An 18922-nucleotide genomic window follows, 5' to 3' on the forward strand; every position below is an offset into this window, starting at 1 on the left:
GCGTTGAATCAAAATTAACATTCTCCAAAAACGTTTATTCAAGGCTTGCAACAAAACATAGACTGAGTGAAATTTGAACTAAACATTTGCAAGGGGCGTTCATAAAAAGTACAAAATTATGGCTATACTCGGCACACATTATATTCTCGGGCAGCCGAATAACCTATTCAATTAATATCTTATCATCAAAATTTATTTTTGTTCCCAACCAAGTATGGATTAATAATATATAAAATAAAATATATATAAGTCTATGATAGAAAAAAATGAAATGAAAATATTTGCGAATGTTGGGGTGTAGGGGTGCAAGGTGGCGGAGTGGTTTGGCGGAGAGGGGCGCAGAGCGCGGGAGTTCGCTCGCGCGAGAGTCAAGAGAACCGAAATAACCCGTCGTATTTCGGTCGCGCCGCCCCCCGCCGCAGCCCACCAGCGCCGCCGGCGCAGCGCGCCACCATCCGACTTGCCACTATCCGCTAACTATTCGCAATCGACCGACGTCTTGGTTGTTGGACTTGGGTTATAATGACTTGACTTCTGCTAAATGAACCCGTGGACTAGTATAAGTTTTTCGCAGTGGCGTATTTATTTATTTTTAAGCGAGCGCCGTAGTAACGACTATAATACGATAAGGACTAGTAGCGTCGAGTGAGAGTTTTTTCTGTGCGTTGTGCTCCGGTGGCGCGGACGGCATCATGGAGAAGCAGTCTAGATGGTCGGAGCAGCGCTCTGAGCAGCGCGAGCAGGTGGTGCAGCAGCAGGAGCGCGTGCAGCGCACCGAGCATCACTTCACCCGCCAGATGCTCATGCAGCACCAAGGTCAGTCACATATTGCAGATTATCCTTACTTAATATTTACCTAACTGAAATTAAATATTATAATGTAAGTAACAACATTTTGTCAAAATCATATTCATACATATAGGGCTTAACAAATACTTAACTAACAAACATTTTGCCGATGCGAATTTTTTTTTACCGCTATCCCGAATAATCATATTCACGATGCTGAGAGTCGGGCGGAGACCGGCGCGGGCGCAAGCGAAGTTCCGCGGGCACGACGCCCACGCGCACTACCAGAATAGCCGCACTAACTCGCTCGCGGCAGAAAAGCTCTATGCACAAATAAAGTTACTCACCAGGAAGAAACCAAAGACACTTGCGAGCTGATAACCGCCCGCGCCGGCTCTCGCGCATCACACCGTCCCGCTCTCACCTCACGCTCCAAACGCTTGTTTGTACAGTTGCACACTGAAAAAAAATAATCACTATATTACAATCCAAAGCGAATTTAATAGTTGGAGTATCACTGGCAAACTCATTCAGCACAGTACGAAGGAACAAGCGATGCTGATGCGACCCTGTTTTGATACCTTATGCAATATTGAAAATGTTCAATGGTGAGCCGGTCGGCGGTCGGTGTCGCGGCGGTGTGAGTTCGCTCGTCTCTCCGTTAAAATTGCAACGCGAACGCATTAAGAACTTGTTTACTTATAAGGCGCAAAGGCAACTCCATATATAGTTTCGAACAAACATGGTTCCATTCAAGGATTAATTTTAATCACTACGAAAACGTAATAAACCTAAAATTAGGTCGTTTATTAGATATCAATTTAAATTAACCGAATAATTTGTTCGAAATTATATATCTATATATGAATAGAAAATTTGTTTGACTCTATCCATTAACAACTAATCATTGATGTATCACAAACATATACAATTTATATAAAGTATTTGCGGGTAACAAGCACGTTGCATAGTTGCGTGTGCCGTCTTGCAAACAACTATGCCAGCCTTTCGTAAAAAACATACAAACATTGGATGGATGATGCCGGTGAAACTTAATTTAACAGAAATGCATCATACACGCTCTGCATATGAATCTAAACAATCGATTTCAAACAAAACAAGTTACCAAATTAAAAAAAAAAAATATTTTTTTTATGGTAAATAAGAAATTTATTAATAATTGACCCAGACTGACCTTAGACTGATAGATGAGTCATAATACAAACTAATAAAACCTTGACCTATGCATTTGGATGGTCTTTTCCGGGTCTGGGAATGGTCACTATATAATTAATAATGCAGCTTTAGAAATCATAATAATATAAACAATTTTTAACACTTAAGAATGTTTGTATCTACCTATTTTAATCACAATAATTGTGATTTGATTGTACAAACGAAGATTGTTATTAGTAAGGGTAGCGGCGGACAGATGTACGCTACACGTGGTATAGACAGTTGTTCAAACTGAACTCTACATGCGCCATTTATTATCATATTATGACAAAAATGCGTGAGTCATTTGAACCACGCGTCAAATACCGAGTACCTTTTATTATGTTTACATACAATACTTTTAGTATTTTCTTAAATATGTTACTCCCTTAAGTATTGTAGTAATCCATGACAGAAATTCGAGTCCGCCGGCCGGGCCCCTAGTTTTCACATTACTGATTACCCATTTATCATTTATTGCTATTACTTTTGCCCTTAATCTTATTTTAATTTCTTTTTAATTCATGTAAGTACCTAAAAACTTAGATAAACCAATAATTTTCACATAAAGTTGATTTGTTTAATCTCTGTACTACATGACAAGACATTTAGCCTAAATAATTATCATCAAATCATTAAAATATTACAGATTTGTTATGAAGTGAAGGCATGTGAACAAATTCATTTTATGCAATATAATACAAAATACACCCGAAGGCGTGGTGCGTTCATTGTTTTTGTCTCTGATTGTTAATTATAAGTTTTCTATTTCGACGTATCACTGAGAACAGTGGTATAATGGCGTCATTAAATCTGTGACGTGAAAAAGCAACTCGACAGTATAAAACGGCGTTTTCACTCTTTCTCAGCGATCACTGTTGAATAGAAATGCTATAATATCTTTAGTTATCGATGAATCACATTCACTTTTTCACTATTGAATACGCGGATTCTACTAGGGTCAGTAACGAAATGGATAAGTTAATATGACGTTCAGTATAAATGCTTAGAGCTACGTCTTGTATAAAAATTATATTATATTTATAGGAATATTATTATGCAAGTAGTGCCTAAACTTTAACGAATAAAGTCACCATTTAAAGTACTTAATGTGTTTAAAAAATCGACGTAAATCGTATGTAACAGTAGAAGGACGGAGCTCTTTGGTGCGGCGCGGCGACGCGGCGACGGCGCGCGGTCGGCGACACAGCTAGATGGTCATCTGTGAGTCGTCTTGTAGGCCCGGTTCCGTCTAGCGCGCAGCTAGAACGTGTTCAATGTTCATCGTTCATTATAACGTAACACCTTAACTGTAGCACGTCGCGGTGCATGCTCTCTTATCTCTTTTCGTAAAAAATCATTTAGTTTAACTAACATGGCCACAAACTAGTTTTATTCTTGATTTGAATGGAACATTTTCAGATATGAATATTGCAATAAAAAATATATATATTCAGTAAGTATAATGAAATATAATATGAGTCATAACGCCAATTATATCAACTATGTTAAGATTAAATTACAAAACTGTTAATGTTTCCAACGGCAACAATGTTCTCCACGGAGTTAAAATGAAAGTGTAAGTAATTACTTTCAGATCGGTAGCGCTGATGTTGAACTTGAGACAAGTTTAATCGAATTAAATATTACACTGCATTAGTCGTAAGTGTTCGTTTACTCTTATTAATGTATAAAATATATTATTATTCTACATAAACGAAAAAAGTATCCACGCATATAATAAAAATGACATGGAACTACACACATTACGCAATAAGTAGAGCGGAACAAGAAACTTTAACTATTCCAAAAATGAATTAAACAACCTAAGGCAATTAGTTACGTGGAAAAAAATATGTAAAAGCTTTTATAATATGAATGTAGCTTTTTCTTATTTATGAACACGATTTGAAGTCGAGAAATGCGCGGTGCAGGTCTGTATATATTATTGTACTGTCAGTTTTATCTTTAAATCCATAATCTCAGTAAACAGTTATGAGCTCTGTGCTCACCCACTTTCGCCGGATTTTATAAATTAATGCATTCATTATATCAAAAACAAAAGACGTATGAAGCTAGATAAATTTTGACCATTTTTAGACAAGTTTATTGAACGTTCATTAAATTCTAGAGATAATGGTACTAGTATGCGTGTAGATTTCAAAACTGAATGACAATATTTAGTATAATGTATGAAAAGTAATTTAACCGTATTGGAAAGTCATTGACAAACTATTTTTTCCAACATAGATTACTTTCCATTATCGTAACGTTTCATATAATAGTAATATTATCAGCCCTTTATTATATACTTGCCCACTGCTGAGCACGGGCCTCCTCTACTGCTGAGAGGGATTAGGCCTAAATCCACCACGATAGCCTAGTGCGGATTGGTAGACTTCACACCTTCGAAATTCCTATAGAGAACTTCTCAGATGTGCAGGTTTCTTCACGATGTTTTTCTTCACCGTTAAAGCGAACGATAAATTCACAAAGAATCCACACATGATTTTTTAGAAAAGTCAGTGGTGTGTGCCCTTGGGATTTGAACCTGCGGACATTCGTCTTGGCAGTCCGTTCCACACCCAACTAGGCTATCGCCGCTAACGTTTCATAGTTATAACAATAATAAAGTAAAATCAAAGATAATTGAGCCTAAATAGGAGTGTTACGTCTGTAAAACATTCGACTTAATATCCTTCTGATTTCTTGAAAAAAAAACCATCTATGCCACGAATTAATATCAATTATAGTAATATTTACAATTTAATGAAAAATATATTGTTGTACAGATTTCTAAGAATACAAATAATTTTGTAGTAGCAATTATTTAATTAATTCTAGCTCATACGGTCTCGGTGTCGTATTGTTATCTTGGCTTTGCTGAAATACTGTGTCTATATTACCATTTAGTAGGAAAAGTTTTTTTACAGGCAATCGTTTCTGTGTCACACGCCATTTTATATTTAGTACTTAGATGAGAAGACATAGGCATACCGGTATAATATTCTCTTTAATCACTGTGGTATTTGGAGGATATTAATTTGTTATGTATTCAAAAAACTAATTAAATATTGTTATACGTTAAGTGATGTATCTCAATCCGCACTAGGCCACCGCTGTGGACTAAGGCTTCAAACCTTCCAGTAGTAGAGCGGGTCCATAATCACATGGGGTACTTAATGAGTAATTTAGGGTTGCTGTAATTATTACTTAATTTAAGGAATATAGCGAAGGATATAAGTACACAAAATTATTCAATTTCCTTTAATGAAGAAATCTGAAAAATGTATGGTTAGAGGTCTTACTTAAAATATTGTGTCTATTTATATTATATTTATCATCATATTATATTTTATTGGATTCTATGAATTTTTTTTTTTGTATTATTATGCTATTTATTGCGCTTTTTTTGTCTCAAGCAATATAAACTTAAACATTATAAATAAAAAAAAACACACTGAATAACGAGTTTTATCTGTATTGTTTAATCGTACTACGCTAATTTGTTTACACAATTTTTTAAAGTTTAATATTTGAACTTTTTTACTATGTGGACTAATTTCATATTAGTGTTCGTTAAGTATATTTTGTCCTCTACTAGCATCATACATAGTATACAACTGTAAAATAAACTGTTAAAATAAATTAATATCTTGCTTTCTTTCATTTTGTCTCGGGAAAATATAAAGCGAGACTTTTATACCGGAGAAACCTATCAAGCGGGCGGAGTCGCGAGCATAATTAGTCTTTAATAAAATATAAAAATATATTAAAGCAATTAAGGTGGATTATGTTTGTCATATTTTACACAGAGGAAATGTTTTTTACGTTATAAAAACCGATTGTTTAATTATTATATAAAATATCAATTTTAATAAATTATAACATCCTGACGGAATATGAAAGTTGATAGTTATTCGTATGTACATATAATATATATATTATAGGTACAACTGACTTTCATAAGTACTAGTAGGTACTGTATTTTATGCCTAAAAATTAATTATTATCGATTACATTATACACCTCCTATAAATATTAATAGTTCGTAAGATATTGATTATTAATGATAATTCCAATGATGTAAGCATAATTATTTTAGTGTTAAAAAGTTTTATAAAACATATCTGTTTGAATCTCAAATTGTTATTAGTGCTTTGAATGAACAATCAAAATCGTATGTAACACGTTTCATACATTATGCATTCTCATAAGTGGTTGGTTAGTTATTTGAATTTTTCATGGTCGACTATTCTGAAACTGGAAATGAAGTTGTGACAACGGACCCCATTTCTCACTGTCGGGAGTTAACTCATAACGATTTTTGATACTAACCTATTAATTAAAAACGTAGATTTTTTGTGTGGCCAATAGACAATATTCATTTAGTTCTTCCCTATATTCCATAATTATTTTATAATAATTAATTACCTAATTATAAATATAATCAAAACGTTGTACGTTTAAAAATCTTGCAAATACCACCACCGTTATGCTACAATTATAGTGTTATCTCAGAATAATAACAACAGCCATACAAAACGCGTTAAAATAAATGTTTATTGACACTACTTGAAATTACCGCTTTTATAAGATGACAGAAAGCAATACATACTCATTCATACACAATTTACAATGTTGTGGTCACCAATTTCCACGGAAATTTTCATGCTGGTAATGCGACAGTGTCGACTTCAAAAATATTAATAAATAAAAAAACTATGTTTTAGATACACTTGGTAGTTAATAAATGATTTTAAAACAAAAGCACTTGACCATTGATTTAAACTAAAGGGTTAAAATATTACGACACTTTAAATGACAAAATATTTTTGAAACTTTAAAATTAAATCTTATAAATATGATTGTTGAAGTCCCCTGAGTTAGTAGGGGTATATTTTTAAATTTGAAATAAAACACAAACTAATCTATCCGAAAATGTATTCAATAAATGAAATTTTGTTCCGGTATCCAATTGCATGTTGTAATGCACCATAATCAAACATTGTAAGATTTCGTCTCTCCAGAATGTCAAACAAAAGTATAAGTTGCTTGATGTCATCGATAACTACATTATCTTACATCTTTATGATAAATGTAATCATTAGTAAATATTAAATTGAAATGCAATAAAATAGCTCAAACCTTATTTGAAAACTGCAGTTGATGTAATAAAAGCATATTCTGAATATCTACTAACTTTATAATTAGGAAAATATACTAATTCTGCAAACTAATTCGTATTTTCTTTGCAGCTTGTTTGTGATTAGCAATTTTTAAATACACCCGCTTTGGATCGTACAAATTCAGAGATATAGTAGTATGTATACATACATTTTGTAATAATTTAGATAATATAATATTCTTATTATCCTAATAAATGTTTACTATCCACAATACGTCAGACGTATTAGCAATCCAACCAAGTTTATGATGTAATATTTCGATAAATCCATGCTATTGATTGATGTTTAGTGATTTTTATTTGAGTACGGTGTCTATATTTATTTATTAATATGAGAGTGGTACGTGCAAAATATTTTTCTCATCTATGCTTGATAGTTAATACTATAGACAGATTATTCAGCCAGCGATAACGTATTTTAAATACATGTCAAGGTGCATAATTATACCAAAGCCAAAGAATGTGTAAGATTTATTTGATAAACTCGTAATCAAGTGGTCAATATTTAGCGTATCAATCAAGCTGATAAGCAACTTTAAATACGTAACTAAATAATGAATACTCCAGGGCCGGGCTTAGCTATTCTGACGTCGCTGGAGAATAATTTATGCCCCCATGGAGGTGTTTTAGGTCCCAACTGTATCTTTGTAAGCAATAGCATAACATTGCGTCCACTTAAGCCTTCGATAGTCGGTACCCATCCCGGGACTTAGCGTCTCAAATGACCATCTTGGCCGCCCCCTCCTAAAGCAGGAACTGGTATGCACCTACTTATTATATTTTGTATTTACTCTAATGCACTAGAGGTCAGGGTAGAGCACATGATTTATAAAATACTTACCTGGGTGGCCGAGCTTTTCTCAGCGTGTTAGGATTTGCATAATTGCCTAATTAGTAGGTTTTTCGTTTCAAATACCAAACACTTACTTATGTCAAATTTCATCAAAAATCTTAGACCAATACAAAATTTATTAAACTTAGAATGTACAAACGACCTTTGTCTAGGCAGTACGTTCATTGTTTACCTAAGCTACCCTTAGGTACGTTTATTAAAAAAACTACCCAGCTGATGTAACTTGCTAATTTCAATGACTCGATTACGTAGACACTACATTGTTATTTTCGTATAACTTTTTTTTATACAGACTCAGTAAAGAGACCTTAATGCACTTCGTAGCAACTAGAGTGGAGTCCAATAAAATGTCGACTGACGAGAGATGATTACCCCTCGGCCCTCGACAGTCGAAATTAATTAACTTCCAGAAATTGTGAAGAAATAATATTATTATAAAGTATCAAACATTTATTATACTTGAGCAAAGCGTGAGAATAAACGTTACGCAATCTATATTATTATACATATTGTGAATTTGTACTGTATTGTCTGCGGTTTAAAACTGGAACGAGGTAGTAGGGCTTGATTTTGCACTAGTATTTTTTTTTTGACTTTATATATTGAAGAACCATAATATTTACGTGTTAAATAATCATTTATGATGATGAAATATTAAATTTAGGTAATATTTTATTTTGTTCTTAATATTCACTAAATCATTTTTGTATGTACTGACTACGGAGCTACGCTCTTATTAACCGGAATATTTAAGAATTTATCATTAGAGTATTATATCCAGTTATATTATTAAAACTTTTTCTCTCGGCTATATCGGAGAACTTCTGGAATAAGAGTCCAACAGCACGAGAACGACCATTCACTTTCAGAGTCATTATTTTTTGTATGTAACTTCTCTAAGCCAATCTCAAGAATGAAGATAAATAATTCACGAGGTAATAATATATCAAACATCAATCCCAAAATACTGTGTTACGGCCTACGACGTTAATTGTTATTTGTAGTGAAAACTTCGTAATATGCCTAACACGTATAACATACATTATTTTCATATTATACAAATTGATAATGGACGCAAAGCGAATTAAAGCAAACAATATGATGTATTAATATTCATGTGTTTTTTGTTTTATATTACAACCTCTAAATTATCTCTGTCTTGTATATTAAAAACCTATATATTTCAGTAAATTTACTTCAGAGTGACCTTGACCTAAAAACACAGAACCTTGAAAAAGTTTACTATTTTAGATAAGCCAGTAATTTTTATAGAGGATTATGCAATACATTATTTACAAACCTATCAATGGTTAAATAATTACCTTCTGATTAATTAAATAATTTGAAAGTAGTTAAAAGTTTCGATATCTGTACCATTTCTATAATTGTTTTCGTAAAATAAGTACATACTTGCGATACGTGCGATTATTATCTTCTTGTATCTAGTTATTTCTGTTTAAATATTTTATGTTAATTATTTATAACGTTTTTTTTTCTTCTTTGGCACCCTGTGAGTCTAAAGAAACCTAGTTAATTACAATTATAGTTATGAAAGTTGGGACTTGGGACACAAATCTTACTCTTTCATAAGAGTTTAAGGCATTTAATTTTACCGTCTAGATAAAATTTTTACTTCAAAACAGATTTACATTTTAGTTGGTACTTTTATCTGTAAACTAACGTACAGAATAGAATACTCATCGTTACAATACATGTATCGTTTGAATTAAGTTTTGATTTTCTTCGCCGATTGCGTATACCAAAATGGTCAACGTAATAAGATCCGAGTGGTGAGCACTAAAATAGACGCGCGAAAAGAGCTCGGCTGCTTCGTCATTCCCGTGAGTCATAGCCGGCGCCCATCCAATCCGACATCTCTGGAAAACTAATGCGATCGTGCGTGTATACGACGTTTTTTTACACATTATGTCGTAATATGAAAACTTGTAAATTATATTTAATTAAAAATTATTAATAATATTTTCATGTCTTCTTCAGATTCATCACACAATTGTTTATTATCATGATAAACTTAGCCACATTGATGTCATTAACCACATAATTAACTTCAACCAATTAAGCTTAAACATCTCATGTTTAATTGATTTAGAACGTATTATTTATTAGAATGAAGCTTATATTTTTCGAGCATAGAAAATAATGTTATTGTTGTTATTGTTACAGTGGAGAGTACTGGCGAAAGCCTACCCATCGCTGGAGGAAGACCTGGCGACCCGTCTCCACCAATCTTTGAACAAATCTTCAAGAATGCGAGATTCGCACAGGGTGGCAATGCCAAATTTGAAGGAAAACTCAGGGGAAATCCTACTCCTGTCGTATCATGGACTAGAAAGAAAGCTCCTCTTGTTGAGTGTAATAAGTATAGTATGAGCTATAATGAGCAGACTGGAGATGTATCCTTACTTATCAAACAAATAGGACCAGGTGACGAGGGAGAGTACACGTGCACGGCCCGCAATCAATACGGTGAGGCCATCTGTTCAGTGTATATACAACCCGAAGGTGTCCCCATGCCGGCACACCAAGCTAGCCAGCAGCAGAGTTACCGACACGTGAGCGAAACCGTCGAACATAAATCGTACGGTACGCAAGGATATTCCTCGGAACAGTCCCGAAAAATGCAAAAAGTAGCTTATACCAACGGCACTGACTATTCGTCCACAGAAGATTTTAAAGTGGATACGTTTGAATATAGACTTTTAAGAGAAGTATCTTTTAGGGAGTCTATCACTAAAAGATATGTTGGAGAGAGCGACATTCACATCAGCACTGAAATAGACAAATCACTAGGACCAGTATCACCTCCTAAAATAGCACAAAAACCGAGAAATTCGAAACTTCAGGAGGGCACTGATGCACAATTTCAAGTGCAGCTTTCCGGTAATCCTAGACCAAGAGTAACTTGGTTTAAGAATGGTCAGAGATTAGTGAATTCCAGTAAACATGAAATAGTAACAACAAACAACCAAACAACGCTGAGAGTAAGAAATACACAGAGATCAGATTCTGGCCATTACACTCTATTGGCCGAAAACCCCAACGGATGTATTGTTACTTCTGCATACCTTGCTGTAGAATCTCCTCAAGAAAGTTATGTTCATGACCAAAAATCACAGTACACTATTGACACTCAACAAGTAGGAATAGAAGAAAGAGTTGAAATTAACGAAAAAGCTCTCGCTCCGCAATTTGTAAGAGTCTGCCAAGACCGCGATGTAACGGAGGGCAAAATGACGCGATTCGATTGCCGCGTCACCGGCAGGCCTTACCCAGAGGTCACGTGGTTCATTAACGACAGACAAATTCGAGACGATTATAATCATAAGATATTAGTAAACGAATCAGGTAATCATGCACTTATGATTACAAACGTCGATCTTAATGATAGTGGTGTGGTCACATGTGTCGCACGCAACAAGAGTGGCGAGACATCGTTCCAGTGTCGATTGAATGTTATTGAAAAAGAACAAGTAGTAGCACCTAAATTTGTAGAACGATTCAGCACTCTGAATGTTAGAGAAGGCGAGCCTGTTATACTTAATGCCCGCGCAGTCGGCACACCCACGCCACGTATCACATGGCAGAAGGACGGCGTTCCAATTATACCCAATCCAGAGTTACGAATTAATACCGACGGTGGAGCCTCGACGCTGGACATCCCGCGAGCCAAGGCGTCGGATGCGGCATGGTATCAGTGCACTGCCCAGAACGTCGCAGGCTCCACAGCAACTCGGGCTAGGCTTTATGTGGAAGTACCCAAAGAGCCTGCGCCTGAACAAAAGCGCCTTCATTTACCACGGCCTACGAAAATAATCGAACCAGAGTAAGCATAATATTTATTCTAATATATATTTACCTTACCTTTGTTTATTATCAAGTAATATCTAAAAAAATAATGTTATGTTTTAGGCCTGCGCCAGGGCCAGAAATCATATACCTAAGGCATGTAGAAAGAGCAAGACCATATGTTCCTCCTGGTGAAGAAGACCGAGTTTATCCTCCGCCTCAATTTATAGTGCCATTAAAAAGTGTCACGCAGATGGAAGGTGGAAAAATTCATTTCGAGACAAGGATTGATCCGGTCGGTGATCCATCAATGAAGATAGAATGGTTGAAAAATGGACAGAGTATTGAAGCAAGTAAGTATATTTGAAGTCTTATAAACTATCCTCGTATATCGAATATACACGGATAATTCGCTACAACTACAAAATACCACTATTGGGCAATTATAAGGTTATATTCTTTTAGTTTTTCACATAATCACTATGCCAATAGTACCCCATATCTGTAAGTAGGCATCTACTAAGTTTATGGGATTTTTGTCTTAAGCATTGCACTAATTGTTATCCTAAATACGTTTTAACTGTTAAGAGCATTTTAAGCTTATTTTTTTTTATATTCAGTAGGTGTATATTAAATAATCTTTAAATGTACTAATTTATAACTGAGATCATCAAATAAAATATTTATAATGTCTTAAAATATATATCTTGCACGCATAAAATAATAAAAGTTATTTCAATTGTAATTTTTGATTTATTTAATTTATATTTCTTTCCAGGTTCGCGGTTTACATCCATTTTCCGATTTGGCTACATTTCTCTTGACATGCTCAGTCTTAATATACAAGACAGTGGTGAATACACATGTAGAGCTGTCAGTGCAACTGGTGTAGCTGAAACTAAAGCAACACTGCACGTGACACCCAGAGCTACAATTGACAGAACTAGTCAACACCCAGAGACTCTACAATATCTCCAACATACAGAAGATTACTCCAAATATCAGCACCAAGAATCAATTGAAGAACAAGTTTCACAAAGGCCACAGTTTATAAGGCCACTGCAAGATCTAGGTGAACTACAAGAGGGCCGAAATGCTCACTTTGAAGCTCAATTGATTCCAGTCAGTGACTCAACTATGCGAGTGGAGTGGTACAAGGACGGCAGACCCATTACAGCTAGCTCGCGAATCACAGCAATCTTCAACTTCGGCTACGTCTCCCTTAACATCATGCACCTACGGGCTGAAGATGCAGGTTCGTATACTGTGAGAGCTGTAAATAAATTAGGAGAAGCTGTTAGTACCGCTTCAATTCGTGTAGCAGCTAGGAGTACTGTAACAGGAGATCTAGGTATACCAGAACAACGTAGATATATTGAAAAGACTGAGCAGTTAGAAGCGTACCAGCAACAACAACACCAAAAGTACTATCAAGAAGTACCAGAAAGCACCCAGGGACCTGAATTCAAAACTCCTATTAAGGACCAAATAAATATTAAAGAAGGAGGATTCGCTCATTTCGAAGCGCGGCTGGAGCCTATAGGAGATTCAACATTACGAGTAGAATGGCTCAAAGATGGCCGCCCTGTCGAAGCAAGTTCGAGGATAACTACGTTCTTTAATTTTGGCTATGTCGCACTTACTATTAAATCAGTGACAGTTCACGATGCCGGTCATTACACCTGTCGCGCATACAATGCACTTGGTCAAGCAAGTACCAGCGCAAATCTTACAATTGTGACGAAGAAAGATATAATTGCGGAATCACAACATCCTGGAGGATTGGAAAAAATCCAGTATTTAGAAGACTCCAGCAGGTATTCTCGCCGCATGGACGAAGAAGTAAAAGTTACACAAAAGCCCAGGTTTTTGGGACCACTTAAGGGCACAAATAAAATTGTTGAGGGACAAGGGGCGCATTTTGAAGCCAGGGTAGAGCCCCAAAGTGATTTAACTATGACTGTTGAATGGTATTTCAACGGTAAACAAATAACAAGTGCAAACCGCATACAAACATATCACGATTTTGGCTACGTAGCACTTGACATTGCTAATGTTCGGGAAGAAGACTCGGGAGTATACACAGTGGTTGCACGCAACGCTGCAGGAGAAGCTCAACTGAGTGCTTCTATGAGTGTTGAAAGTAAGTATGCTTTGTTAGATAACAACCTTTGATTACATTACATTTGTGCCGAAACATCACTTAAATGTTTATTTATTACAGCGCGTTCGAGTATTGATACTTCAAGCATACATCGAGGACTTTATGAAAAAACTCGACAAATTGAAGAATCTAAGTTTGTTGAGCCATCATATCATATAGAAGAAATTTCCAAATCCAAACCAGTTTTTGTACAGCCCCTTTCAGATCCACCACCAGTGACTGAAGGCAAAAATATTCACCTTGAATGTAGACTAGAACCCATGGGTGATCCAACTATGCGTGTGGAATGGTTCCATAATGGCAGAGCTGTTACGGTTGGATCTCGCTTCAGGACTTACTATGACTTCGGTTTTGTGGCATTAGATATTATACATGCCACATCCATTGACTCAGGAGAATACACAGTACGTGCTGTCAACCACTTGGGCTCTGCACACACGTCAGCTATGGTACGCGTTATCGAAAGATCAGACATCGTTACCGACACACAGAATGAACAGGCCATTGAACAGATTCAAATACTAGAAGACGCAGCCCGAAGAAGTCGACAAGTTCAAGAAGATATTACTGTGATGCAAGCACCACAATTTTCAAGACCATTACACAACATCGAAACCGTAGAAGGCACTAATGTCCATTTGGAATGCAGATTGCAACCCGTGGGCGATCCTACCATGAAGGTGGAATGGTTCTGCAATGGAAAACCCATAAAAACCGGGCATAGATTTAGACCAGCTTATGAATTTGATTACGTAGCACTAGATCTATTGAGCGTATATCCAGAAGATTCTGGAGTTTACACATGTCAAGCTACTAATCAACTTGGAGAAGCAGTTACCTCGTGCGCTCTCCGCGTGATTGCTAAAAAGGATTTAATATTTGAATCTCAACACCCATCTGGTCTTGAGAAAATACAATATTTAGAAGATGCTTCACGTTACAAGAAGTCTGAAGTTATTGATGAAGCAATCAATATTAAACCGCGTTTTGTTACTAAGCCAAAGTCTATAGAAAACGTTATTGAAGGCCAGCATGTGCATTTTGAATGCAAACTAGAACCTGTGACCGATTCCAATCTTAAAGTAGAATGGTTCAAAAATGGTCACCCAGTAACAATTGGTCATCGTTTCCGACCCATTCATGACTTTGGATATGTAGCCCTGGATATCATAGACTTAATTGCCGAAGACTCCGGGGTCTACACTTGCAGAGCTACGAACCTTGTGGGCGCCGACGAGGTGAGTTGCAGGCTAACTTGCCGCGGAACAGCAGATATTATTAGAGCCACGCAAAATGAAGCTGGATTAGAACAAATCCAAGTATTAGAAGACAGGTCAAAGTACCATAGAACTGACTTTGTTGATGAAGTAACTACACAAGCACCCATATTTACAACGTCTCTTAAAAATGTTGAAATTAAAGAGGGACAACGTGCACATTTCGAGTGTAGGCTTATACCTGTTTCCGATCCAACGATGAAAGTTGAATGGTATCACAATAAAACACCGCTGAAGAGCGGTTCAAGATTCACAGAAACTAACAACTTTGGTTTTGTAGCTTTAGACATAATGTCTTGTCTACCTGAAGATTCTGGTACTTACACTTGCAGAGCTATTAATGCTCTCGGTGAGGCAGTCACTTCCGGAATTGCTGTAGTGCATTCCAAAAAATCTATATATTTGGAATCCCATCATGAAGGAGCTTTGCCAAGACTTAATCAATTGGAAGATACATCAAGGTACCAGAAACATGGTGTACAAGATGAGGTAGTCACTCAAGCACCAGTTTTCACAATGCCAATGAAGGACATTCGAGTAGCTGAAAACCAAGCAGCACACTTTGAAGCTAGACTTATTCCTGTGGGTGATCCAAAATTGAGAGTTGAATGGCTACGTAACGGTGTACCCATTGAAGCATGTAAGTACCGATTCTTTTTAATTGTATAGCACAATGTACCAAAATCAAAAATATATCAATCACAATTTTATCTTACAGCAAATCGTTTGACGACAATGCACGACTTTGGTTATGTCGCTCTGAACATGAAATACGTTAATCCTGAAGATTCCGGCACATACACATGCCGCGCCATAAATGAATTAGGAGAAGCAGTTACATCATCAACACTGTTTGTGCAATGTAAGTTACTGGTAATAATTTATGAAACGTTTAAAACTAATTTTGAATTAACATTCATAAATGCATTTTTGGTATTTATTATAATATTTGGATATTTTATATGGCAAATTTTGTTGAATTCTCAATGGTAAGTTCATAAGATTACGATTTTACAGCTAAAGCTTCGCTTCAACTTGAATCTCAACACGAGACAGCTTTAGAGAAAATACAGCTATTGGAAGACAGTTCCCGTTACCGACGTAAAGAAGATGTTGAGGTAGCTGTCAATCAACCACCCCGATTCATAACTCAACTAAATGGCCCTTCGAAACTCGTAGAAGGCCAGAGCGCGCATTATGAATGCCGAATTGAACCATACCCAGATCCAAATATGCGTGTTGAGTGGTACTTCAATAGCAAGGTGTTGCAAAGTGGTCATCGCTATCGTACCGCATACGATTTTGGATTTGCGGCTCTTGATATACTTACAGTTTATGGAGAAGACTCCGGCGAATACACTTGTAAGGTTATAAATAACTTGGGACAAGCTACATCTTCCATCAAATTGAATGTGCAATGTAAGTGTTTGTATTATAATATTACAACTGGATCATTGATAAAAATAATTCTGATGTTTATGATAAATGTAAAGTACAATATCTTGATATTCCTTTTCATTTCAGCCAAAGAATCCATTATACGAGATACGCAGCATGAAAGTGCTCTTGAGAAAATACAATATCTTGAAGATGACAGCAAGTACAAGCGTGTAATTCGTGATGAAAGCTTTGTGGCAGAGAAACCTCAATTCGGTAAACCTATCAAGAATGTCCAAGTCGGTGAAGGGCAACCTGTCCATTTGGAAGCTACTTTAACACCAGTTAACGACCCCACGATGAGGGTTGAATGGTACTGTAATGGCAGACCGATACAGCAAGGACACCGTTTCAAAACTACATACGACTTCGGATATGTGGCATTAGATATCTTATACGCGTATGCTGAAGACACCGGTACTTACATGTGCAAGGCCACAAATGCTGTAGGTGAAGCCGTTACTACAAGCTCTGTGAATGTAGATGGTAAGAAAAGCCTACTTATTAAATGAATTACATTTGTAAGACAGTCTACCAAGCATTTATGCTTATATTATGTATTTTTTATATTATAGCCAAATCTGGACTTTACCTTGACACATTAGATGAGCAGAGATTGAAGAAGATTCAAGAGCTTGAGAAATACGAAAGACCTAAACCGGCTGAAGTGGAACAACCAGGACAACGACCAGTATTTTTGACTGCCCTCACAAGCCTCGAACACTTGAAAGAGGGAGATCGTGCCCACTTTGAGTGTAGAGTTGAACCCATAAATGATCCTGATCTAACTATTGAATGGTTCCTTAACGGACAAAAAATAAGAGCGGGTCACAGGTACAGGACGACACATGACTTTGGTTATGTTGCATTGGACATATTATACACTTATGCTGAAGATTCTGGAACATACATGTGTAAAGCAACTAATAAACTTGGCGAAGCAGTTAATACATGCACGTTGAAGGTTGCAGGTAAAGTATTTTTTGATCGGGTTATATCCGTACAAAAACATTATATTAAAAAAATATTAAGGGCTTTTAGGTAGTAGATAATTAACACGAAGCATAAATACTTAGAATCGTATGTAATGTAAGAAAATAAGTATCAAACTCTATTCTGTCTCATACTTAATAACGATTAATATTACAGGGCATAGAAGTATTATTTTGGATACTCAACATCCAAATGGGCTTGAGAAGATTAGGCAATTGGAAGCACAAGGTCACCATACAAGAATAGAAGTGGAAGAACCAAAGATTAGCCCACCTAGGTTTGTTACGGAACTAACCGGAACTACCCACGTATTTGAAGGTCAAACAGCCCACTTCGAATGCCAAGTTGAACCTGTGCATGATCCCAACTTGCGTATTGAATTTTACCACAATGGCAAAGCCCTGCAATCTGCGTCACGATTCCATATCACTTTTGATTTTGGTTACGTGTCATTACATATTCAACATTGCATTCCTGAAGATGCAGGTGAATACTCAGTTAAAGCTATAAATGCTCTCGGCCAATGTACGTCATCCATATCAATGACAGTAACCGCAAAAGGTAGTATTATATCGGAATCACAACGTCCGGAAGGCTTAGAAAAGATACGTGAATTAGAACCTTCTGAACCCTTCAAGCGCCCAGAAATACCTGAACCAGTAACACGTCAGAGACCTGTATTTACACAGCCACTACAAAACATTGATAACATTCAAGAAGGACAAACTGCGCATTTCGACTGCAGACTTATTCCAGTAGGCGATCCAACTTTGAAGATCGAATGGTTCAGAAACGAAAAATTGATCGAAGACAGTTCCAGAATAACAAAGACTCATGACTTCGGATATGTGTCTATGACAATTACGCATGTACGTGATGAAGATCAAGGAGTCTACATGTGCAGAGCATCCAACTTACTAGGAGAGGCAGTCACAACAGCTGCTATGAAAATAAAAAGTAAGTGACTTTTCTTAAAAATTACTTTATAACCTAAGTAAAACCCCTACTATATAAACATGTTTTAAAACACGAAAAAATTATGGATAATATTTATGGTGTCTTAAATAATAGTTCTATAAATAACGTTATTTTTTACGCAATATATTATGAATACGTTATTTTGAATAGGATTTGTTTTCAATTATGTCCTATTAGACACTGTTTAATAAGCAAAAATCAGAATAAAACATATCGGAGTA

The 18922-nt window shown here is 36.1% G+C and overlaps 1 protein-coding gene across 1 annotated transcript in view; it reads left to right on the forward strand.

The window, feature by feature from the left end:
• Positions 1-444: 444 nt before the first annotated feature.
• Positions 445-18922, forward strand: part of LOC115448899 (titin) — a 103666-nt gene continuing 85188 nt past the window's right edge. Inside the window, 10 exon segments of the mRNA XM_037444160.1 lie at positions 445-816; positions 10230-11889; positions 11976-12205; positions 12631-13995; positions 14077-15933; positions 16012-16155; positions 16311-16712; positions 16818-17216; positions 17306-17701; positions 17880-18680. Coding sequence (XP_037300057.1) covers positions 693-816; positions 10230-11889; positions 11976-12205; positions 12631-13995; positions 14077-15933; positions 16012-16155; positions 16311-16712; positions 16818-17216; positions 17306-17701; positions 17880-18680 — 7378 coding nt within the window. The 5' untranslated portion in view covers positions 445-692.

The sequence above is a fragment of the Manduca sexta genome, chromosome 27, assembly GCF_014839805.1.
Source record: "Manduca sexta isolate Smith_Timp_Sample1 chromosome 27, JHU_Msex_v1.0, whole genome shotgun sequence".
NCBI lineage: Eukaryota > Metazoa > Arthropoda > Insecta > Lepidoptera > Sphingidae > Manduca > Manduca sexta.